This window comes from Schistocerca serialis, chromosome 1, assembly GCF_023864345.2.
Source record: "Schistocerca serialis cubense isolate TAMUIC-IGC-003099 chromosome 1, iqSchSeri2.2, whole genome shotgun sequence".
Lineage (NCBI taxonomy): Eukaryota > Metazoa > Arthropoda > Insecta > Orthoptera > Acrididae > Schistocerca > Schistocerca serialis.
The window spans coordinates 310,430,541-310,455,770 of NC_064638.1; the positions used below are offsets into that span (position 1 = coordinate 310,430,541).

At 40.9% G+C, this 25,230-nt stretch overlaps 1 protein-coding gene across 4 annotated transcripts in view; it reads left to right on the forward strand.

The window, feature by feature from the left end:
• Positions 1-25,230, forward strand: part of LOC126469450 (hyccin) — a 168,348-nt gene that overhangs the window by 66,772 nt on the left and 76,346 nt on the right. For all 4 annotated transcript variants that reach the window (XM_050096636.1, XM_050096634.1, XM_050096635.1 and 1 more), the window contains one exon: positions 16,746-16,865. In XM_050096636.1, coding sequence (XP_049952593.1) covers positions 16,746-16,865 — 120 coding nt within the window. The remainder of the gene's footprint in view (positions 1-16,745; positions 16,866-25,230) is intronic.

Genomic DNA, 25,230 nt, shown 5'->3' on the forward strand with positions numbered 1-25,230 from the left:
TCTGAACTTGTTTTTGAGTGAAAAAAAAAACCTTTTTAAATACTCTTTGTAATGATGTATAACAGAAGGTTATATTATGTTTCTTTCATTAAATACACATTTTTAAAGTTGTGGTATTCTTTTTGAATCACCCTGTATACAACATAAATTAATAAGTGATGGTACTGATCCCCCATGGTACACAAAACGGGTCAGATCGTTGTTGCGGAAGCAACGAAAAAAGCATGCCAAATTTAAAAGAATGCAAAACCCCAAGATTGGGAAACTTTTACAGAAGTTTGAAATATGGCGCATACTTCAATGCGAGATGCTTTTTATAATTTCTACAATGAAATTCTGTCTCAAAATCTGGCAGAAAACCCAGAGAGATTCTGGTCATACATAAAGCACACCAGTGGCAAGACTCAATCAATACCTTCACTGCGCGATAACAACGGTGAAGTCACTGATGACAGTGCCACTAAAGCAGAGTTATTAAACACGGGTTTCCGAAACTCCTTCACCAAAGAAGACGAAGTAAATATTCCTGAATTCCAATCAAGAACAACTGCAAAGGTGAGAAACATAGACGTAGATATCCTCGATGTAACAAAGCAGCTTAAATCACGTAATAAAGGCAAGGCCTCCGGTCCAGATTGTATACCAGTCAGGTTCCTCTCATAGTATGCTGATAAAATAGCTCCATATTTAGCAATTATATACAACCACTCGCTCACAGAAAGATCCGCTCCTAAGGACTGGAAAATTGCTCAAGTCACACCAATACCCATAAAGGGAAGTAGGAGTAATTCGCTGAATTATAGGCCTATATCACTAACGTCGATTTGCAGTAGGGTTTTAGAACATACACTGTATTCGAACATTATGAAGTACCTCGAAGAAAACGATTTATTGACATGTATTCAGCACGGATTCAGAAAATATCGTTCTTGTGAAACACAACTAGCTCTTTATACCCATTAAGTAATAAGTGCTATCGACAGGGGATGACAAAGTGATTCCATATTTTTTAGATTTCCAGAAGGCTTAACACCATTCCTCAAAAGCATCTTCTAACCAAACTGCGTGCCTATGGAGTATCGCCTCAGTTGTGCAACTGGATTCGTGATTTCCTGCCAGAAAGGTCACAGTTTGTAGTAATAGACGGAAAGTCATCGAGTAAAACAGAAGTAATATCCAGCGTTCCCCAAGGAAGTGTTATAGGCCCTCTATTGTTCCTGATCTGTATTAACGACATAGAAGACAATCTGAGTAGGCGTCTTAGATAGTTTGCAGATGATGCTGTCATTTACCACCTTGTAATGTCATCAGATGATCAAAACGACTTGCAAAATGATTTAGATAAGATATCTGTATGTTGCGAAAAGTGGCAATTGACCCTGAATAAAGAAAAGATTGAAGTTATTCACATGAGTACTAAAAGAAATAAGCTAAATTTCGATTACGCGATAAGTCACACAAATCTCAGGGCTGTAAATTCAACTAAATACTTAGGGATTACAATTACAAATAACCTAAATTGGAATGATCACATAGACAATATTGTGGGTAGAGCAAACCAAAGACTGCGATTCTTTGGAGAACACTTAGAAGGTGCAACAGGTCTACCAAAGAGATTGCTTACACTACGTTTGTCCGCCCTATTCTGGAGTATTGCTGTGCGGTGTGGGATCCACATCAGGTGGGACTGACGGATGACATTGAAAAAGTACAAAGAAGGGCAGCTCGTTTTGTATTATCGTGAAATAGGGGAGACAGTGTCACAGACATGATACGTGAATTGGAGTGGCAATCATTAAAACAAAGGCGAATTTCGTTGCGACGGGATCTTCTCATGAAATTTCAATCACTAGTTTTCTCTTCCAATTGCGAAAACATTCTGTTGGCACCCACCTATATAGGGAGAAATGATCATCATGATAAAATAAGAGAAATCAGGCCTCGCACAGAAAAATTTAAGTGCTCGTTTTTCCTGCATGCTGTTAGAGAGTGGAACGGTAGAGAGACAGCAAGAGGTGGTACATTGAACCCTCTGCCAGGCACTTTATTGTGAATAGCAGAGTAATCATGTAGATGTAGACATAGATGTAGAGGACAAGTTTGGGGAGGTGGAGGGCTTGTCCAAAATGTGGTCAGGGCCAGTCTTGATAAAAACGGCGTCCTCTGCCCAGTGACGGGCATTACTCGCTTGTGACAAGCTGGAGGATGTTTGTTACCATCAAATGCCATAAGAGCTTAAATATGGTCCAGGGCATGATATTTCTTTTGCAGTCTGACGATGGGGCTGCGCACCAATTTAGAGTGGCGAGGTGTTCATTTCGTCTGGGATAATCAGGTTGCCACTGGTGCCTTCATCTTGGCCTTTGAGGGTGCCACATTACTCGAGAAGGTTAAGGTGACGGTCCACCACTGTGATGTGAAGCCATATATCCCACCCCCGACACAGTGCTTTAAGTGCTGGAAGTTTGGCCATACATATACATTTACATCCAAGTCCATACTCCACAAGCCACCAGACGGTGTGTGGCTGAGGGTTCCTTGAGTACCTCTATCGGTTCTCCCTTCTAACCAGTCTTGTATTGTTCGGGGAAAGAAAGATTGTCTGTATGCCTCTGTGTGAGCTCTAATCTCTCTGATCTTATCCTCATGATCTCTTCGTGAGATATACGTAGGAGGGAGCAGTATACTGCTTGATTCCTCAGTGAAGGTATGTTCTCGAAACTTCAACAAATGGCGGGGTCAGGGATTTTCTCTGCCTCGTGATGGCTGGGTGTTGTGTGATGTCCTTAGGTTAGTTAGGTTTAAGTTGTTCTAAGTTCTAGGGGACTGATGACCATAGATGTTAAGTCCCATAGTGCTCAGAGCCATTTTTGAACTTCAACAAAAGCTCGTACCGAGCTACTGAGCGTCTCTCTTGCAGAGTCTTCCGCTGGAGTTTATTTGTCATCTCCGGAACACTTTCGCAATTACTAAATGATCCTGTAACGAAGTGCACTACTCTCCTTTGGATATTCTCTATCTCTTCTATCAACCCAATCTGGTACAGATCCCACACCGGTGAGCAGTATTCAAGCAATGGCCAAACAAGTGTACTGTAACCTACTTCCTTTGTTTTCGGATTGCATTTCCTTAGGATTCTTCCAATGAATCTCAGTCTGGCGTGTGCTTTACCGACAATTAATTTTATATGGTCATTCCATTTTAAATCACTCCTAATGCGCACTCCCAGATAATTTTTGGAATTAACTGCTTCCAGTTGCTGACCTGCTATTTTGTAGCTAAATGATAAGGCAACTATCTTTCTGTGTATTCGCAGCACATTACACTTGTCTACATTGAGATTGAATTGCTGTTCCCTGCACCATGCGTCAATTCGTTGCAGATCCTCCTACATTTCAATACAATTTACCATTGTTACAACCTCCCGATATACTACATTATCATCCGCAAAAAGCCTCGGTGAACTTCCTATGTTATCCACAAGGTCATTTATGTATGTTGTGAATAGCAATGGTTCTAAGACACTCCTCTGTGGCACACCTGAAATCACTTTTACTTCAGAAGACTTCTCTCCATTGAGAATGTCATGGTGCATTCTGTTATCTAGGAACTTTTCAATTCAATCACACAATTGGTCTGATAGTCCATTTGCTCTTACTTTGTTCATTAAACGACTGTGGGGAACTGTATCAAATGCCTTGCGAAAGACAAGAAACACGGCATCTACCTGGGAACCCGTATCTATGGCCCTCTGAGTGAGCTGGGTTTCACACGATTGTCTTTTTCAAAACCCATGCTGATTCCTACAGAATAGATTTCTAGTCTCCAGAATAGTCATTACACTCGAACAAAATATGTGTTCAAAAATTCTACAACTGATTGATGTTAGAGATATAGGTCTATAGTTTTGCACATCTGTTTGACGTCCCTTCTTGAAAACAGGGATGACCTGTGCCCTTTTCCAATCCTTTGGAACGCTACGCTCTTCTAGAGACCTACGGTACACCGCTGCAAGAAGGGGGGGGGGGGGGGGGGACAAATTCTTTCGCATACTCAGTGTAAAATGGAACTGGTATCCTATAAGGTCCAGCAGCCTTTCCTCTTTTGAGCGATTTTAATTGTTTTTCTATCCCTCTGTCATCTATTTCGATATCTACCAATTTGTTATCTGTGCGACAATCTAGAGAAGGAACTACAGTGCAGTCTTCCTCTGTGAAACAACGTTGGAAAAAAGACATTTAGTATCTCGGCCTTTGGTCTGTCATCCTGTTTCAGTACTATTTTGGTCACAGAGTGTCTGGACATTTTGTTTTGATCCACCTACCGCTTTGACATTAGACCAAAAATTTCTTAGCATTTTCTGCCAAATCAGTTCATAGAACTTTACTTTCGAATTCATTGAATGCCTCTCGCATAGCCCTCCTCACACTGCATTTCGCTTCGTGTAATTTTTGTTTGTCTGCAAGGCTTTGGCTATGTTTATGTTTGCTGTGAAGTACCCTTTGCTTCCGTAGCAGTTTTCTAACTCGGTTGTTGTACCACGGTGGCTCTTTTCCATCTCTTACGATCTTGCTTGGCGCATACTCACCTAATGCATATTGTATGATGGTTTTGAACTTTGTCCACTGATCCTCAACACTATCTGTATTTGAGATAAAACTTTTGTGTTGAGCTGTCAAGTACTCTGAAATCTGCTTTTTGTCGCTTTTACTAAACAGAAAAATCTTCCTACCTTTTTAATATTTCTATTTATGTCTGAAATCACCGATGCTGTAACTGCTTTATGATAGCTGATTTCCTGTTCTGTGTTAACTGTTTCAAATAGTTCTGGTCTATTTGTCACCAGAAGGTCTATTATGTTATCGCCACAAGTCTGTTCTCTGTTTAACTGCTCAAGGTAGTTTTCAGATAACGCACTTAAAAAAATTTCACTGGATACTTTGTCCCTGCCAACTTTTATAAACATTTGAGTCTCCCAGTCTATATCTGGTAAATTAAAATCTCCACCCGGAACTATAACATGGTTGGGAAATCTATTTGAAATATTTTCCAAATGTTCCTTCAGGTGCTGTGCCACAACAGCTGCTGAGACAGGGGGCCTATAGAGACATCAAATTACCATGTTTGAGCCTGCTTTAACAGTGACCTTCACCCAAATTATTTCACATTTCGGATATCTGTCAATTTCCTTCTATACTATTGCACTTTTTATCGGTATAAACATGCTTCCCCCTTCACTGTCCAGCCTGTCTCTGTGGTATACATTCCAATCTGAGTTTAGAATTTCATTACTATTTACATCTGATTTCAGGCAACTTTCTGTCCCTAGTACTATGTGGGCATTGTGACTGTTTATTAATGAGAGTGATTCTGGGGCCTTTCTATAGACCCTCCTGCAATTTACTATTACCACATTAATATTGATATTCCCTGTTGTGTTTTGCTTACTGCTACCTTGTTGCATCTCAGGAGGCGTCTTGTCGGGCCTAGGGAGGGAATACCCTAACCTAAAAAACCCACATGTGCACTCCACACACAATCCGCTACCCTTGTAGCCGCTTCCTGCGTGTAGTGCTCGCCTGACCTATTCAGGGGGACCCTACATTTCTCCACCCTATAGCGGAGGTTAAGAAATTTGCACCCCAGATCTCCACAAAATTGTCTGAGCCTCTGGTTTAAGCCTTCCACTCAGCTCCAAACCAGAGGACCGCTGTCGGTTCTGGGAACGATACTACAAATAGTTATCTCAGATTCCACCCCACGAGCGAGGCTTTCCGCCTTCACCAACTCCGCCAACCGCCTCTATGAACTGAGGATGACCTCTGAAACCAGACGGCAGGAGTCATTGGTGCCGACATGAGCAACAATTTGCAGTTGGGTGCACCCAGTGCTCTCTATCGCCGCTGGCAGGGCCTCCACATCTCAGATGAGACCCCCCCAGCAAGCGAACAGAGTGAACACTGGCCTTCTCCCCTGGCCTTTCTGCTATTTCCCTAAGGGGCTCCATCACCCACTTAACATTGGAGCTCCCAATAACTAATAAACCCCTTCCCCCGTGTGCATGCCCGGACCTTGCTGAAGGAGCGGCCACATGTCCACTCACAGGCAGAACGGGCGATGCCAGACGGCCAGCCTCCACATTGACCCTCTGCCTCGTGCGACGTGAACACCGTTGAACCTGCCACTCCCATTGGGGAGAGGGTGGCCCAACCGCACCCAGTACCCGCGAAGATGTCTCGACAGCAGGGGCCATGGGTGAAGCATGTAACACCTGGGGTGTACCATGTGACACACCAGACTTCCCACTGCCGCTACACTCAGAGGCGGCTGCCTGAAGACTGCTGACCGCAGCCGTCAACATGTTCAGCTGTTAGCGAAGTGTGGCCAGCTCCTCCTGTGTCCGTACACAGCAGCCACACATCCTATCCATCCTAAGAAATCAACAATTTACTGTAGAGAGTTAATCAACTTTTAACTAGACTGCCAATTCACTAAAGGTGGCTGATAGCTGACTAAACTGTGGTTACTAGACACTTCTTGTTGGAAACAATGAAAATTTCTTTATGTTGTGCTTCCAGTGTCACCTGTCGGGATTGTGGATGTCCTTCACATCTCAATACTCCACATGCCCCGCCTTCCATCTGTGTCAACTGCAGAGAGCACCATTCGCTTTGCTTGCCAGACTGCAGGATTCTCCAGAAAGAAAGGAAAATTATGAAAGACAAGGCTCTGGACCGACTGACCTACACTGAGGCTAAGAGAAAATGAGAGGCTACATCCTGTGTGTATGACATCAACCTACACTGCTGCTACGACAATGGTTCTACCATCTTCCGTTCCACTGCATACAGTTGGCTCTTAGAGCCGCCAGACTCCACCTGCCCACTTGATGGTGGGGGGCACTTCCCTCCCTGTTACTCCTCCACCACCTACTTTGGGAGCAACACCCCCCCCCCCCCCCCCCCCACACCATTGGGGACATCAGTCCCCACTACTCAGCTGGAGAAGCATACGTCTTCTGTGGCTCCTCTCACTAGGAAGGGGTCCCTTGGGTCACTCCCTTCCCAGGTTCCTACCAGTGGTAAAGGTGACACCCGCCAGTGGCTGAAGCAACCACAGGTATCCCTGAGACTGAATCAGTGGAGCCTTCCCAGCCAGACAAACCTAAGGAGCAGCGAGAAAAACTGAAAAAGACCGCTAAGAGTCAAGGGACTGGTGGCACCCACACAACTGCTACCTACAAGCTCTGCGTCTGAGGAAGAAGTGGTGATTCTGGCTTCCACTGAGGACCTAGAGATCTCGCTGGGTCCTCAGATGCAATGGATGTAGCCTGTTCAGTAAATAAGTTGGTGGCAGCATGTGACCCTGAGGTGTAGACTGCCTCATTGTTTCATGCTTTCCCAGTCTCATGATCACATCATCCTCCAGTGGAATTGCAGCAGTTTCTTCCAGCACCTGGCTGAGCTACGGCAACCATTAAGCTTTACACCTGCTTTCTGAATTGCCCTCCAGGAAACCTGGTTCCCAGCAGTGTGGACCCCTGCCCTTTGCAACTACAGGGGATATCAAAAGAACTGCAGCGAATATAATAGTACGTCAGATGGAGTTTGCATCTATGTCGTGAACTCAGTCTGTAGTGAACCTGTGCCCCTTCAAACTCCTCCTGAAGGATACGGACAACACAGGAAATAACCGTCTACAACGTATATCTCCCTCCAGATTGAGCAGTACCCCTGACCGTATTGGCTGCACTGATTGATCTACTCCCTAAACCTTTCCTACTTTTGGGAGATTTTAACGCCCATAACCTCTTGTGGGCCGGCACTGTGCTTACTGGCTGATGTAGAGATGTCGGAAATTTAGTGTCCCACCTCAACCTCTGCCTCTTAAATACAGGTGCCCCCACACATTTCAGTGTGGCATATGCCACATATTCTGTCATTTATCTCTGTCTGCAGTCCTGGCCTTCTCCTATCTATCCACTGGAGAACGCATGATGACCTGTGTGGTAGTGACCATTTCCCCATCTTCCTGTCACTCCCATGGCATCATGCCCATGGATGCCTACCCAGATGGGCTTTAAACAAGGTAGACTGGGTATCCTTCACCTCTGCTGTCACTGTTGAATCTCCCCCACATGGTGCCATCGTCGTTGTGGTTGAGCAGGTCACTACAGCGATCGTTTTTGCAGTGTAAAATTCGATCTCTCTTTCCTTAGGGTGACTTGGTGAAATACAGTCCCTTGGTGGTCGCCGGAATCCGCTGAGACGATTAAAGAGCGTCGGCAAGCTCTACAGTGACATAAGCAGCACCCTTCCCTAGAGCACCTAATAGTCTTTAAGCAGCACCGTGCCCGCATTCGCCAGCTTATAAAACAACGGAAACAGGAGTGTTGGGAGAGGTACGTGTTGACCATTTACAGAGTGGGAGCTCCTCAGTACCCTTGCACATTGCCCCAACACAGCTCCTGAGCTGGATCGTATCCACATCCATATGATTAAACATCTTTCATCTGACTGCAGGCGACATATCCTCATCAACTTCAACCGGATCTGGTGCGATGGTGTCCTTGCATCGCTATGGTGGGAGAGCACCATCATTCCAGTGCTCAAACCCGGTAATAACCGGGCCCATCAGCCTTACTAATGTTCTTTGTAAGCTGCTAGAACGTATGATGTGTCAGCCGTTGGGTTGGGTCCTGGAGTCACGTGGACTACTGGCTCCATGTCAGGGCGGCTTCTGCCAGGGTCGCTCTACCACTAACAATCTTTTGTTCCTCAAGTCTGCCATCTGAAGAGCCTTTACCAGGTGCCAACATCTGGTTGCCATCTTTTTGACTTACATAAAACATACGACACGACCTGGCAACATAATATCCTTGCCACGTTTATGAGTGGGGTCTCTGGGGCCTGCTCCCGATTTTTATCCAAAACTTCCTGTTGCTCCATGCTTTCTGTGTCCAAGTTGGTGCCTTCCATAGTTCCCCCGTATTCAGGAGAATGGCATTCCGCAGGGCTCTGTATTTAGTGTTTCTATTTTTGGTGGTCATTAACAGCAGCTGTAGGGTTGTCGTTCTCACCCCCTCTGTATGCGGATGACTTCCGCATTTCGTGTTGCTCCTCCAGTACTGGTGTTGCTTAGCGACACTTACAGGGAGCCATTCAAAAGGTGCAGTCATGGGCCCTAGCCAGTGGCTTCCAGTTTTCAGCTGCAAAGTCGTGTGTCATGCACTTCTGTCAGCATCGTACCACTCATCCGGACCAGAACTTCACCTTAATGATGATCCACTCACTGTAGTGGATAAATATTGATTCTTAGGACTGGTTTTTGACGCCTGATTGACTTGGGTCCCTCACCTCCGTCAGCTTAAGTGGAAGTGCTGGCAGCACCTCAATGCTCTCCGCTGCTTGAGCAACACCAACTGGGGTGCAGATCGCTCTACGCTGCTGCAGCTCTACAGAGCCCTTGTTCAATTTCGCCTTGACTATGGGAGTCTGGTTTACAGTTCGGCGGCACACTCAGCATTGCGTTTATTTGACCCAGTGCACCACTCTGGCATTCGTCTAGTGACAGGAGCCTTTAGAATGAGTCTGGTGCCCAGTGTCATGGTGGAGGCCGGAGTGCCTCCATTGCAGATCCAACGTGCACAACTGGTCACCAGTTATGTTGCGCACATTCGTAGTTCTCCTGCGCAGCCGGCCGGAGTGGCCGTGCAGTTCTAGGTGCTGCAGTCTGGAACCGAGCGACCACTACGGTCGCAGGTTCGAATCCTGCCTCGGGCATGGATGTGTGTGATGTCCTTAGGTTAGTTAGGTTTAATTAGTTCTAAGTTCTAGGTGACTGATGACCTCAGAAGTTAAGTCGCATAGTGCTCAGAGCCATTGAACCATTTTCTCCTGCGCATCCGAATTACCATCTCCTTTTCCCACCCACAGCGGTTCATCTCCCGCATCGGTGGCCCATGTCTGGGCTCACGATTGCAGACACATCAGGTCCATTCTCTCTAAATTGGAGTCCTCCTTTTTACCACCTCTCCTCGAGTTCCATTCACATACACCTCCATGGTCTAAACCTAGGCTGAAGCTTCACCTGGACCTTTCACATCGCCTTAAGGACTCCGTTAACCCCGCAGCTCTCCGTTGTCACTTCATCAGTTGAGATGTTTTGACTTAGATTAAAAGTGTCTTTAAACTTTTTGGAAAAATAATCAATTACGAATTGTACTTTGACAAGCCGGATGGCATTATCTGGTTTATTGTTGCTGTCGGAAAAGTTGCCGTCGGAAAAATGTAAAAATGATAATATTTGTCTGAATCGGTTGTGGGACATCGTTTTACGAAATATTGGTGTGTCTATCATCGGATTCGTTGACCAATAATCATCAATCCTTGCTTTTTTGACAATTCCCAAAAGGAAACCAAGCCCACACCATTTTCTAAGTTCAGGTCCTGTAACATCAACAAATTTGGCATTTTCTTAATCCAGTTTCCTTCTATTGCAATTTTGACTGTAGTACTTGTTGGTTTCGTTGCTAATATATTCTACATCTACATACATACCCCGCAATCCACAATACGATGTGTGGCGGAGGGTACCTCTTACCACAACTAGCATCTTCTCTCCCTATTCCATTCCCAAAGAGAATGAGGGAAAAATGACTGCCTATATGCCTCTGTACGAGCCCTAATCTCTCTTATCTTTGTGGTCTTTCCGCAAAATATAAGTTGGCGGCAGTAAAATTGTACTGCAGTCAGCCTCAAATGCTGGTTCTCTAAATTTCCTCAGTAGTGATTCACAAAAAGAATGCCTCCTTTCCTCCAGAGACTCCCACCCGAGTTCCTAAAGCATTTCCGTAACACTCGTGTGATGACCAAACCTACCAGTAACAAATGTAGCAGCCTGCCTCTGAATTGCTTCTATGTCCTCCCTCAATCCGACCTGATGGGGATCCCAAACACTCGAGCAGTACTCAAGAATAGGTCGTATTAGTATTTTATAAGTGGTCTCCTTTACAGATGAACCACATCTTCCCAAAATTATACCAATGAACCAAAGACGATTATCCGCCTTCCCCACAACTGCCATTACATGCTTGTCCCACTTCATATTGCTCTGCAATGTTACGCCCAAATATTTAATCGACGTGACTGTGTCAAGCGCAACTCTACTAATGGGGTATTCAAACATTACAGGATTCTTTTTCGTATTCATCTGCATTAATTTACATTTATCTATATTTAGAGTTAGCTGCCATTCTTTACACCAATCACAAATCCTATCCAAGTCATCTTGTATCCTCCTACAGTCACTCAACGATGACACCTTCCTGTACACCACAGCATCATCAGCAAACAGCCGCACACTGCTCTCCACCCTATCCAAAAGATCATTTATGTAGATAGAAAACAACAGCGGACCTACCACACTTCCCTGGGGCACTCCAGATGATACCCTCTCCTCCGATGAACACTCACTGTCGAGGACAACGTAGTGGGTTCTATTACTTAAGAAGTCTTCGAGCCACTCACATATTTGGGAACCAATTCCATATGCTCGTACCTTAGTCTGCAGTGGGGCATCGAGTCAAACGCTTTCCAGAAGTCAAGGAATATGGCATTCGTCTGATACCCTTCATCCATGGTTCGCAAGATATCATGTGAAAAAAGGGCGAGTTGTGTTTTGCAGGAGTGATGCTTTCTAAAGCCGTGCTGATGCATGGACACCAACTTCTCCGTCGCAAGGAAATTAATTATATTTGAACTGAGAATATGTTCGAGAATCCTGCAACAAACTGATGTTAAGGATATTGGTCTGTAATTTTGAGGATCCGTCCTTCTACCCTTCTTATATACAGGCATCACCTGCGCTTTTTTCCAGTCACTCGGTACTTAACGTTGGGCAAGAGATTCGCGATAAATGCAAGCTATTCAAATAGATTGTTCCAAATATATAATTCTACAATATCCTCGATGCTCTGTGTATCTTTGGGAAATGTGTTTGGACCCGGGGATCCTTCAAATTTATTATTGGTCCTCAGTAAATCAAAGTCTGACCACTGTGCACTGTCTTCTTTGTCTGATTCATCCGAATTAGTTGGCAATCATAGCATTCGCCGAATTATTTTTGGATGTATTTCACTATCTTCCTATGATTCTGCTTCTTTTTTTTATATATATTTTCTTTCCAATCAGCCAATTCGTCTGGAACACAGACAAGACATCCGCACATTCATCGTAAATAATCCTATTGTCTCTTTCGTCCGCCATGATGAAAGGGCACAAGTACATATAAAAACAAAAAACTTGTTGATGTGTGTAACTTATTGTTACCTAAACAAAACACCAACAGAATGCCAAAAATACTAAAGTGCTGTTGCCGGCCACTGTGCGATACTATGCAGACGACACCACTGTGGTGTGGCCGGCCACTGAGCGATACTCTGCAGACGACACCACTATGGTGTCACTGGCTGTTGACCGCTATTTTGCGCACGACACCACTGTGGTGTCACCGGATGGCATAGTGTTAAGTTGGCAAACCCAATTCGAGAAACTCTGACACAAACTGAAAAGTAAAGTTTATGGGTAAGAGATCTCAAACTTTCAAAATATGTGCAGGTGTCAGCAAGCTGGTGGTTTATCTCCACTTCTTTTCAACCGTGACATGAAGAAAATTTTAAGAATTTGGAATGAAAAACAAAGAATCCTATATATTGCCATTAATGCTAGGGAGGAAAATGAGGATATTGCAATAAATTGCCTAGCATTTGAGGATGATTCGGTCATTCTTTCTCAAAGCCTGATGGATATAGCAACATACATCAATCCTCAGGAAGAGACAGCCAACTTGGCAGGTTTACAAATCCCTGCAGAGTAAACAAAGTTCATGATAAATATACAAAGTGGTCCAACATACTCAACAACAGGTATTGGGAAAATAGAAAAGGCAAACAAAAATTAAAATATTTGGGGAGCAACAACAACAACAACAAAAAAGGATATCAGAAACAGTAAGGAAGATGAGATAACTCACTCTCTCTCTCTCTCTTTCTCTTTCCTGCCCCTTTTGACATATCTACAGACTGGATGTAATAGGCTCCCCAAGCAGATCTTCATTTATCTTAAGGGGGGGAAAAAAATTAACACTCACGTGGATTCAAGAGGTTAGGGAATACATGGAAAGCATTAACATAAGGTAAGTAGTAATATTGGAAAGAGGAATCTTTAAAGAAAAAGTTTTAAAACTGGAAGGATTCCAAGGCAGGAGGTAAAAGAAACTGGCACAGTCTTAATTCAAGAAGAGAACAAAGAATGAAATATTGCGAATTTTCTATCTACGACGAATAGTACACTGGAGAAAAGAATACTATATCAACAGAATTAAAACTACAGAAGCACAAACAAATACATAAATGTTTTCTTTACTTTTTAATACAAAAACTGACAGGATATTAAACAAAGTCTTATGTCTACAGTATTAATTTGTTGAATAGCACACAACAGCAAACTGTTGAACCATTTGACAGGTCTCTCCCATCATACATAATCAGTTGAGAATATTTTATCATAATAAAAATGGCTGCGAATGAAAATAAAAGAAATGAGAAAGGGAAAAAGTGAAAAATATACACCTATAATTTTGAAATTTAGAAATAAACATGTGCTAGCTCAAAATAAGAAAACTGGCAATGCAAGAAACCATTATTATTATTCGACAGAGTTTAATATGTCGAATAACAGTGTAGAACTTGCAGAGAAGTTACTTGAAAAGAAATTTCGAGTTTGTGGAAAGATACGGCAAAATAGAGGATTTCCGGAAAATTAAAGCATAAGTCAATGTGTTTGAAGCTTGTTAACAACGGAAAGGTGACAAGTGGCCAGCGACAAGCCAAGTAATCCAAATTAGTGCTGCTTTTGCCAACCGAATAAATTTGTTTGAGATGTGCAGACGGAAAAGTGTTAATTATAACTCTAAATCCACAGATTACTTTGTCTAGGATTTCCCTGTCAACAGGGTCAAAAAAAATTTATTAAGGTAATAAATGTTAAACTATGTCTTTAGAGTTCATTAATTTGTGGTGAATTAATGGGTTTCAGGTTGCAAATTGTTTCCAGGCATGAACTTCCCTTTCTAAACTCACGTTGGTATTTCCCCAGTGGATAGTCAAGTGTAGACTGTACTCTGTTAAGTAACATTGTTGAGGATGTCTTACAAGCAATTTGTAAAGGGTATACCTCTGTTATTCTCAACATCTTGCTTGTTACCCTTTCTTGTGCCATGGATATATTGTATTCACTTTCCATACATCTGGGAGCTTTTCTTTTTTCAAAACCTCTTCTATGATGCAGACCATTTTCATCATCATCATCATCATCATCATCATCATCATTATTACTACTTACTTAATTTGTTCAGCTCTAGGTGGTGAATAATATTCTCGGTTTTAGTGAATCTCTGGAAAATATAGTTTTTGGTTTGGCTCTGTCTGTTTCTGTGTTTGAAGTATTTTTCCAGTATTGCACAGTTTTTGGGATTGTTAAGGCCAATTTTACCATTTGCATATTTGAAGCAAAAGTTTGGTGATTGATAGGCTTTTAGGCTATTTTTAAAGTTGTGGTAGAAAATTCTGGACTTATTTTTGCAAAATTATTCTTTATTTGCACTTCCACTGAATTTTGAAGACCCCTTTTAATACTCCTTATCATTCTTGTATCTTTTCTTTGTAGTTTCAGTAGCCCATTATTTTAATTGTTTCCAGAACATTTCCATTTTTTCATTCTTTCCACCAGAACTTCCTTACAGAAGTCATTTCATCACTTTCTTAATAACTTTAACTGATGCAGATATTTTCTTCAGTGAACTACTGACCTGTTTGAACAATTATTTACAGTTACAGGATTTAGTGATTTTTATTTCTCCTTGAAAGTTTTCTATAGTTTTTTTGTTTAGTGTGGAGCCTGTTTTTTCTGTGTTTTACTAATTTTTGTGATTGTCTTCGAATTTTGCGGGGCAGAAGTTTTAGCTTAATTTTAAAGGGATAGTGATCCGAGTCAGATTCCCCATTTCTTATTATTTTTAACATTGGGAATTTCCTTAATAATTTCTTAATAAACAGCTACGTGGTCCAGTTGGAATACACCTAACATCAGCTTTAGGGGTGTAGTGACTCCCACTATATACATTCTGCAGTACAGTGGTGCACATTAGATGAGAGTTCCATGATCCAGTGCTGCATTGTGTTTATTCTTTGTTTTGGATTATATAGTTATTCCTTGTTTTGAGACAAAACAAGGAATAACTATATAATTTTGGACACTGAATGCTATGCAGATCACATACTTCTCTGTGATTAATTTATATATGGAAATAAATCTTTTTCGTGATTAAACACAGGGGTATCAGTGTTTCAGCTTTTCTTGGAAGTTTCTTAATAATATTAACATCAGATGAAAGGATTTAGAGAGATTAATCAATCTCATGCCATTTTTATTTGTCTTTTATGTGCTGAAAATTCTCCTACCATTTTTCTGAAAGTCCTTTTTTGCCTATTTTGCATTAAAGTCTCATAGTAGTATTATGATAATTGATTTTGGGATTTTGAATATTTTATCATCCACAATTCTTCAGGTTTACTTGGATTCTTCTTCGTATCATCTTTTTATTGGGGCATGACGGTTAAGAAAAGTTGTTTTGTGTTTTTGTATTTCATTGTGAGAAGTGAGAACCTTTTGAATTGGATATGAACTGTGGAAAATCATCAACTCTTTCTGAACATAAAACATAATAGTGGTATTCCTTTCATAATTGTAATTGCTGTCTTACCTTTGAAGATTTTGTATTTTGTTGCTTTGTCATATTCTCATCCAGAAATTGTGTTGCTTGTTCAGTTAAGATCTTGGGTTTAATATTTATCTAAGAAAATTTCCAGTTCATTTTGTTTACCAGTTTTCAACAAGGAATTTACATTAAGAGTGCCAGCAAAGAATCTCTCCTTAAATTTAAGGCCGGCAGAATTCTGAGGATGATCAGATTCATCAGTCTTATGGGCATTGAACTCCTCAGACAAACCGGCGTGTTGCAAGAAGAGATAGTGGATTTCTTCTTCAAGCTGCTACTTGGGGGTTGTGATTTCTTCCAGCAGACTTTCCATTCTTCAGTTCAGATTGTACATGTATGAGCTAGGGAATGAAATCCCAAACAAAGATTGGGCTGCTACCCCAACTTACATACTTTCTTTTTCTGTCCACTAAGTTCTTCCATCGTTAACCACTTAAGTGTGGCTTACTTAAGTTTTGACACATTTGATACACTTCAATTATTCTCTGTCCTGCTTTGCTATTAATGTGTCAAATTTAAAACCTTAAAATTGTTACTTATTTCAATAAAAGAGCAGAAATTTTTACCTGGTGGCCAATTAGTATTGCATGCAGTGCTGCGCATGATACTTTCGTGCAGCTAATGGTCATTTGTGCAGCTAATGCATAATGATAAGTGTGCGTTTATTTTTATTTTATGTTTGAAAATAGTCAATGCAAAGCTGAAGATGACAGGTTATCACTCACCTGACAGCATAACAGAGTTTTCATTCTTTTTATTTTAACGCATTTTTCAATTGAAGAACATAAACACTGTCTTAACCTCTTAGACTTGAGTTCGTACTGAAAATAATTTTATGTGAAGTAACACTAATACTTTGCAAATAATAGTCATTTTACTACAGTTGAATTTGTACTCTGTGTTCTTAGGTCAACCTACAGATGGACCAATGGGTATCAGTGTTGCTCTTACACCAGCAACGACAACAGTTACGACTGTCAGCAAATCAATGATTACGAATGCTTCTTTCCGTACGAAGAAGCTTCCTGGTAAGCATAACTTTCATAAACTTAATAAAGCTTATTTAGTGTAAATTTTTTTATAGTGGTCTTTCTTTGTAGGATAGGAGCAAGGTAGTGTGAGGCAGATGGGATGCCTTATAATAACTGTGTTAATTCCAATCATAGACACTGTGCTCACCAAAATAAAACTAAAAAAATGACACATTTTAAAACCACCTGTTTGTGTTGTTTCCAGTGAGGATATCACATGTCCTTTGCATAAATATTTTGTGGAGTCTTTTATCTAGGCAAAATTGTGACTAAAAACAGTGTATGTAAGTGTTTTGTGCTTTGTGTCCTTTCACTCAAAATGTGTGGACATGCAGGGGCACCAGTTTTGTGTGTGTGTGTGTGTGTGTGTGTGTGTGTGTGTGTGTGTGTGTGTGTGTGTGGGGGGGGGGGGGGGGGGGGGGGTCTCATTTATACTTAGCAGTTGCCTATATGAAGCATAAAAAGTGATCACACTGTTCCAGCAGCAGTTCCTTAAACAAAACATGATTTTAAATATCCATAATGGTTTTACTTATCCATTAAACCATGGTCTAGAACATGTTTGTGTGCCTAATATTTTGGCTGACAGTTCTGAAGACATCCTCAGTGGCCAGAAAGACTTTGTTGGTTAGTGTCTGGTATGAAACAAGCTCAGGAAGCCAAACTGTTTGTATGTATCTGTGCAACAGGACATGTCATCTGACCACCATCAGAGATCGCAGTGTCACACCTAGCATTAAGACCCACAACTTGTCTAATTGCAATGAATTCCTCTTTTTTTTGTTAGGTTTTATTTTATTAATTTATTTAATGTACAGAGAGGTTATACAAATTCTTGGTTGTCGTTGGTAATATTGTATCTAAAGCAGTTAGAAGTATAAGCACTTAAGTTTTGCTCTAGGAACAGGAAAGGATTGCTCACATGCACAGTTTCCTGTTATTGGAACTTCTAGAATTACCTGTGTTTGGAACTAGTATTTTTGTTTCATTTAGTTAAAAGGGTGTCAGTGCCTCAGAAACTTACTGTGGAGCTTGTGCTGATATGAAACTTCCAGACAGATCAAAACTGTGTGCCAAACTGAGACTCTAACTCGTGAACTTTACGTTTTGTGGGCCAATGCCCTACTGATTGAGCTACCCAACCATAACTCAGGACCCATCCTTACAGCTTTCATTCTGCTGGTATCTCCTCTCCCTCCTTCCAAACTTCACAGAAGTTCTTTTGCAAAACTTGCAGTTCTACTAACAACATTTGTTGCCCATAGACTAGTGGCAAAGTTATTTGTCCATAGATGACTACTAACAGCATCATATGTCCATAGACTACTAGCAGCATCGTATGTCCATAGACTACTAGCAGCATTGTTTGTCCATAGCCTTTCAGAATGGACAGTGAACTTACATTTATGTGAAAGTGGCAACATCCTCTCATTTTGTAAACTGGGGTTATTGACATTATCTTATCTGAATATGAAAACATTTTTATGTGCTGGTGAGATGGATTAAATTCTCACTCATATCCTGAAGTCAGTGTGCTACTAATTTGAGGCACCTGAGATAGTGTAGTTCTTTCAGTCATCAGAGATGCATCCATAATTAACTGATTGCTTTCTACCAGAATGTTGAAACTACTGAACAGTTATCACGACTTCTGTCTTCAGAGTACTTAAGGAGAATAAACCAAACACTTAAAGCAAGGAAGGAAAATGAGAATTAAGTATCCCATAAAGAATGAAGTCATTAAAGATAAGGCATAAATTTGGATAGGATGAGGATGTAGAAGTAAGTTGAATGTGTGCCTTACCAAATCAATCAACCTAGCTTTGCTTCAGCCAATTTGGGGATAAAAATAAAAAATATGGGTGACCAAACAGAGATTTAAACTCTGCTCCTGTCAACTGCAAGTTCAATGCCTCAACCACTGTACATTCTTTCTCGGTGGAGCTCTGCCCATTTTTGAATGGTTTTTGGATTAAATGGCCATGTGCCAGTGCCACAAGTCAAAATTGATAATACACTCTGTATGTTGACTTTCTATTTTAAAAACATCAGAAGCTTAATTTTGAAAACTATTTTACAAACAGCATTTTTTTTTTTACTGTTCTGTTTATTTCTTTTGTTGTCTAGCCAACATCATCTTTATGTTGTTGTTGTGATCTTCAGTCGGAAGACTATTTGATACAGCTCTCCTTGTTGTTCTATCTGTGCAAGCCTCATCTCCGAATAGCTACTGCAACCTACATCCATTTGAACCTGCTAACCGTATTCATGTCCTGGATTGCCCTCTGCAGTTTTTACCTCCCACACTCCTCTCTGTTACTAAATTGGTGATTCCTTGATGTATTCGAATGTTTTGTACCAACCAATCACTTCTTTCAGGGAACTTGTGCCACAATTTTTTTTGTTCCCAATTGTATCCAGTACCTCTTCACTGGTCATATGGTCTATCCTTCTAATCTTCAATATTCTTTTGGCGCACCTTACTCTATTCTTGCCTGAACTGCTTATCACCTACATTTCACTTCCATACAAGGCCACACTCCAAATACATACCTTCCTAAAAGACTTCCTAATACTTAAATTTATATTCAATGCTAACAAACTTTTCTTCTTCAGAAACGCTTTTCTTACAGTTGCCAGTCTACATTTTGTATCCTCACTACTTTGGCCATCATCATTGACTGCCAAAATAGCAAAAATTATCTTCTATTTTTAGTGTCTCATTTCCTAGTGTAATTCCCTCTGCATTTCCTGATTTTTCTTTACATGCCCGAAAAAAATCAACTCATTTTATGACCCCCATTTTTAATATTTACAGTTTCCATTTCAATTTGTTTATTTTAAGCTCTGTTAAAATGAATTGCTTCTTTTTTCTCAGCTATGATGATATAGCTGTTAGAATGTAAATAACTTATTCATCAAGTAGCAGAAGCTTTGATTCACAGACCAAATACGCATGTCCTCGTGGTGTCCCCCCCCCCCTCCCCCCTCCTGCCCCACTCTCTCTCTCTCTCTCTCTCTCTCTCTCTCTCTCTCTCTCTCTCTCTCTCGTACTAAATTGATGAATCCTTGATGTTTGCTCATGAGCCTGTCCCCTGCATACTACATAGTGTCAGATGGACAAGTGCTGTGATGGCAGTGCGGCAGGCAGGTGGACTGTATAGGTTGTGTCAGATGAGGTGTACAGAGATAGAAAGGAATGGGATGTAGGAAGTGAGGCTGGGAGTGAGTAGCTAGCATCTCAGGAGGAAGCAGCTGTGCTGCCTAGGAATGTGGGAGCAAGGGTAGCAGGTGTATAGGCCAGGCATGTCCTGCAGGGGTGCCAGAACCAGTGGGGAGCATTGTGACACTGAGTGGTTAACATTGTTTTTGGCCACAGTTTGGTGGTGACCATTCATTCTGGCAGACAGCTTGTTAGATGCCATACTGACACAAAAAGTTGTGCAATGGTTGAAGCAGAGTTTGTGTATATCATGGCTGCTTTCACAGGTGGCTCTGCCTCTGACTATGGAGTTGGATAAGACTCTGACCGGACTGGATCATTAAATTGGGCAGATCTTGCACCTTGGTCTTCCCCAGGGATATGATCCCTGTGCCAAGGTGCTGGGATTAGGAGTAGCATAGGGATGGGCCAAGATGATGTGGTAGTTAGGTGGGTTATGTAACATTACTTTAGGAGGGGTGGAAAGGCTCTAGAGTAAGATATTCTCCATTTCAGGGCATGATGATTGCTATTCAATGTTCTGCCAAAGCATGTAGTTTAGTTGTCCCAGTCCACGGTGATAGAGGGTGATGAGGGAAGTTCTTATTTGTATCTAATTCTTGGGGATGGTGGGAAGACCAGGGGTGTGCGAAGATAATGGCCTGGGGGTAGTGCCTGTCCATGAAAGCCCTCACGAGACCTTCAGCGTACTGGACAGGGGAGTTCTCGTCAATGCAGGTACACTGTCCATGAGTGGCTAGACTATAAAGGAGAGATATTTTTGCTGTGGAAGGGATGGCAGATGTCAAAATACAGGTACTGTTGGTTATTAGTGGGTTAATATGGACAGAGGTGTGGATGGACCATCAGAGGTGCAGGCCAAGGTCCAGGAAGGTGGCACCTTGATTTGAGGCTGACGAGGTGACATAGATGGGGGGAGAAGGTGTTGAGGGTTTGGAGAAATGAGGAATGAGTTTCTTGGTTGTGAGTCCAGTTTATGGAGGTATCATCAATGAACCTGAAGCAAACAAGGGGTTTGGGTTTTTGGGAGGCTAGGAAGGCTTCCTCTAGATGGTACATAAAAAGGTTTGCATAGGAGGTTGCTGTGTAGAAGCCCGTGACTGTGCCACAGATTTGTTTATATACCTTCCCCTCAGTATTTTGGTGATACGGAATCTCTAGAGCTAATCTCTCCCTCCCCTTTTTCTATTCTGAATGTTCCACTGTCTCCATGAACTTTAATGGAAGCTGTAAGATTTGTGTACATATTCTTCTCTATACTACCATAAGTAGAGTCAGTGACTTTTGCTTAAGAACTGCCCATACAGATTTGCTCAAAAGCAGTCGAAAGCTTTCTCCAGCTTTGTGAACTCTAGACAAAGAGGTAATTCATATTTAGTGCTCTATTTTGTAATCTTTTTCTGTACTTTCAAATGGTCCATTCTGCTATACATAATTTTAAAGCCAGCTGCTTCTTTTGTCTGATGTCCAGTGTGTGTGTGTGTGTGTGTGTGTGTGTTTGTGTGTGTGTGTGTGTGTGTGTGTGTGTGTGTGTGTGTGTGCGTGTGTGTAGTTGATGTTAATTTAAGTAAATATCTATGGTGTGGAGAGGTGGCTGATAGATCTGTACGTTTTTTGTATCTATCGTGCCTCCTTTTGTGTTGAGTAAAGCAATTATGGCATAGTTTTTAAGTCGTAGGCATTCTGTATTTAATTTTGCACTTTTCAGTTGTACTATATTTCATTTCTATTAGAACACCATTTACCCATGTTCCTCTGTTTCCTTCTTGTTTCAAAGTCCTTTTCACAACTCATTTGGAATCACTTTCACAATGCCATTATTTTCAATATTAACTATCTGTGTCTCAGGTTAATCTGATGAATTACTGAACTCTTTGTTCTTGTGTAATTTTCTCCTGTTTGTGTCAGTTATGGTGTCATCTGCCATCTTAACTGGCATCTGTCCAACACAAGCATCTGTATTATTTTCAGTTGTTTTTGTTATCAAATTTTCATTGTACTTTCTCATATTCCCTTCCACATGCTTCTGAATGGTTTTGATTAGTTCACACACATATATTCTCATGTGCCCTTACCATCATTCCTTTGAAACTGTAACCTCACCTCTAACACTTGTTTTCTTCCATTTGAGATATTTTGTTAGTCTTCTACCTTCTTTTTAATGGATGATTTCACCTCAAATCATACAGGTAATATCAACGTGTGGTAGTAAATTTCACTGGAAAAATATATGTATGTTAGACCCTTTATATCATAAGTGTTAAGAAATAAATTATTTTCATTTTATCTTCATTTTTGTAATTAGTACAGCCTTTTCGAAAATGTATATTTTATAAATAACTCTTAAAACAGTAGAGAACCAAAAAAAACTTAATAAACCAAAAGTACTGGAGAGGTTTCGCGCATTAAAGCTAAGTGTGTTAAAATTTTGTTGACACTTGCACACTTATGGGCTTCCTTTAACTTAACAGATCTCTGTCTTAAATACAAACTTTAAGTTAATTTTTCTACTTGTAAAAAAACTCTAATTTGGAAAGTTGCAGAACGCTACATTTCTGCCAAATAACCAAATACGTTACCAAACACAACTGATGTAAGTATAAACAGTATCTTCTATGCTCCAACTATCTGTATTATGGAAATTTTTATTGCTAAAAATGTAAAAAATTGCATTTTTGAGTTTTTACGAATTATTTACTTGACAACCCTCATCCAAAAATTTTACACAAATTATTGTTTGGCTAATATGTTAGTAGTCTAGAGACCCCCCCCCCCCCCCCCCCCCCCCCCCAATGAACCATGGACCTTGCCGTTGGTGGGGAGGCTTGCGTGCCTCAGCGATACAGATAGCCGTACTGTAGATGCAACCACAACGGAGGGCTAACTGTTGAGAGGCCAGACAAACATGTGGTTCCTGAAGAGGGGCAGCAGCCTTTTCATTAGTTGCAGGGGCAGCAGTCTGGATGATTGACTGATCTGGCCCTGTTACACTAACCAAAATGGCCTTGCTGTTGTGGTACTGCGAACGGCTGAAAGCAAGGAGAAACTACAGCCATAATTTGTCCCGAGGGCATGCAGCTTTACTGTATGATGAAATGATGATGGTGTCCTCTTGGGTAAAATATTTCAGAGGTGAAATAGTCCCCAATTCGGATCTCCGGGCGGGGACTACTCAGGAGGACGTCGTTATCAGGAGAAAGAAAACTGGCGTTCTATGGATCGGAGTGTGGAATGTCAGATCCCTTAATCGGGCAGGTAGGTTAGAAAATTTAAAAAGGGAAATGGATAGGTTAAAGTTAGATATAGTGGGAATTAGTGAAGTTCGGTGGCAGGAGGAACAAGACTTCTGGTCAGGTGAATACAGGGTTGTAAATACAAAATCAGATAGGGGTAATGCAGGATTAGGTTTAATAATGAATAAAAAAATTGGAGTGTGGGTAAGCTACTACAAACATCCAGGAAAGGTAAGAAGCACAAGAAGAAAACAGTATGTAAGATGAAAAGTGGAAGAAATTGAAACAGATTTTACGCACGCAACAGCTTCAAAATCTTTGGGAAGTGTATAATGTAGATGTACTTCATGCAGAATTTGAAGATAATGATATATGCACAGAATGTGACGTGTGGTTTCAAAACCTAAATACTGCCATCTCAGCAGCCACCTATACTGAGAAGTACAGTTACTAACACTGATACGAGGTAGCCACTCTAAGCAGCAGATACAGAAATACATACCCACTTCCTCACATTATTTTATGTCAAAAATTCGCAAAATATAAGAATGAGAAAGGTATTTGGGCATGCCCAGATTCTTACTGTGGGCATCTGTTGCAAGATGATACACTTTTTTTGCTATTTTTGCTCTGGAATATTACTTAAGTGGTGATAAAGATTGCAGCCCGCAAAGTCCTAACCAGGCAATGTTATCTGTTAGTGAAAATGAGGGAAAAAGTTGAAAAGGTAAAAAGATATGACAAGATCAATAAGAGAAGTGTATCTACTAATTAAAAAGGAGAACCCAAATTTAAAAATTGGTCTCACAAAATTCTGCTCCTCACAACCAAAATGGGTAAAACACCAGCCAGTAAAGGAAGTATGAACATGCATTTACTGTATTAATTTGAAATTTGTTTGTTTTGCCATACGCATTGTCACAGGAAAGCAGCACACAGAGATGAATGTCATGCTTTTATGTGTATGTCAAGAGTCACAAGATAAATGTTGGTTGCAGGAGTGTGCAATGTGTCCTGGTGCTGAAGTGATGACTGTTGAAGCGTTACACCTTCAGGATACTGACAGTGACATACCTATGTATTGTGGGAGGGTGGAGAGTTGGTGAAGAAGACAGTAGAGTCAGGGAAGTTTGTTTCAGAGGTTAGGCATTGGATCATGAAAGGAATAGCTCACCATCATATTTGGAGGATTGCTGTAGCAGAAGTAAAATGAGCCACAAACTTTTTTCAACAGTGCAGTGTTGATTGTTACGTTGTAGGCAAAATTAAATCATGGAAAGTCGCGAAGAGATGAAATCATGATGGAAGACAATAATAATTTGTGAATAATATCATAAAAAGAAAAATGGGCATAAATATTCTGTATCTCGTTTTTGCTATAAAATGCTTTTGAACAAAATTATGAATTCTTATCACAACCACTTAGGATGATGTGAAGTAATTATTTTGATTCAGAAATCCCAATTTTGCACAAAATTTACTTAAAATTAGCAATCAACTTAAATATTAAGTGTCCATGATTTTTTGATCTTGCGAATAGAGCTAGGTCCACCTAAAAAATTTCTTATATTTTGCGCAGACAAATATTGTCCATTCTGATTGTGTGTTCCCTAAATACAATGACCAACTAACATATCGTGATATTTTTAGAACATTTAAAAATTTTAGAACATTTAGGATGGGGGTTTTGGAGAAAATAATTTCTAAATAACAAAAATTTCAGATTCTTTCATCTGTATGTACAAATATTTTGACACTTTAAGAATTTCATGCATTAATGACATAGCTGACAATTAGCAGTCTTTCCACTTTATCATTTCTCAAACAGTTAACATCCTGTGACTATTCGTATTTTCAAAACATAATTTTGAAATTCACAAAAAGTTACAAATTTGCATATTTTTCC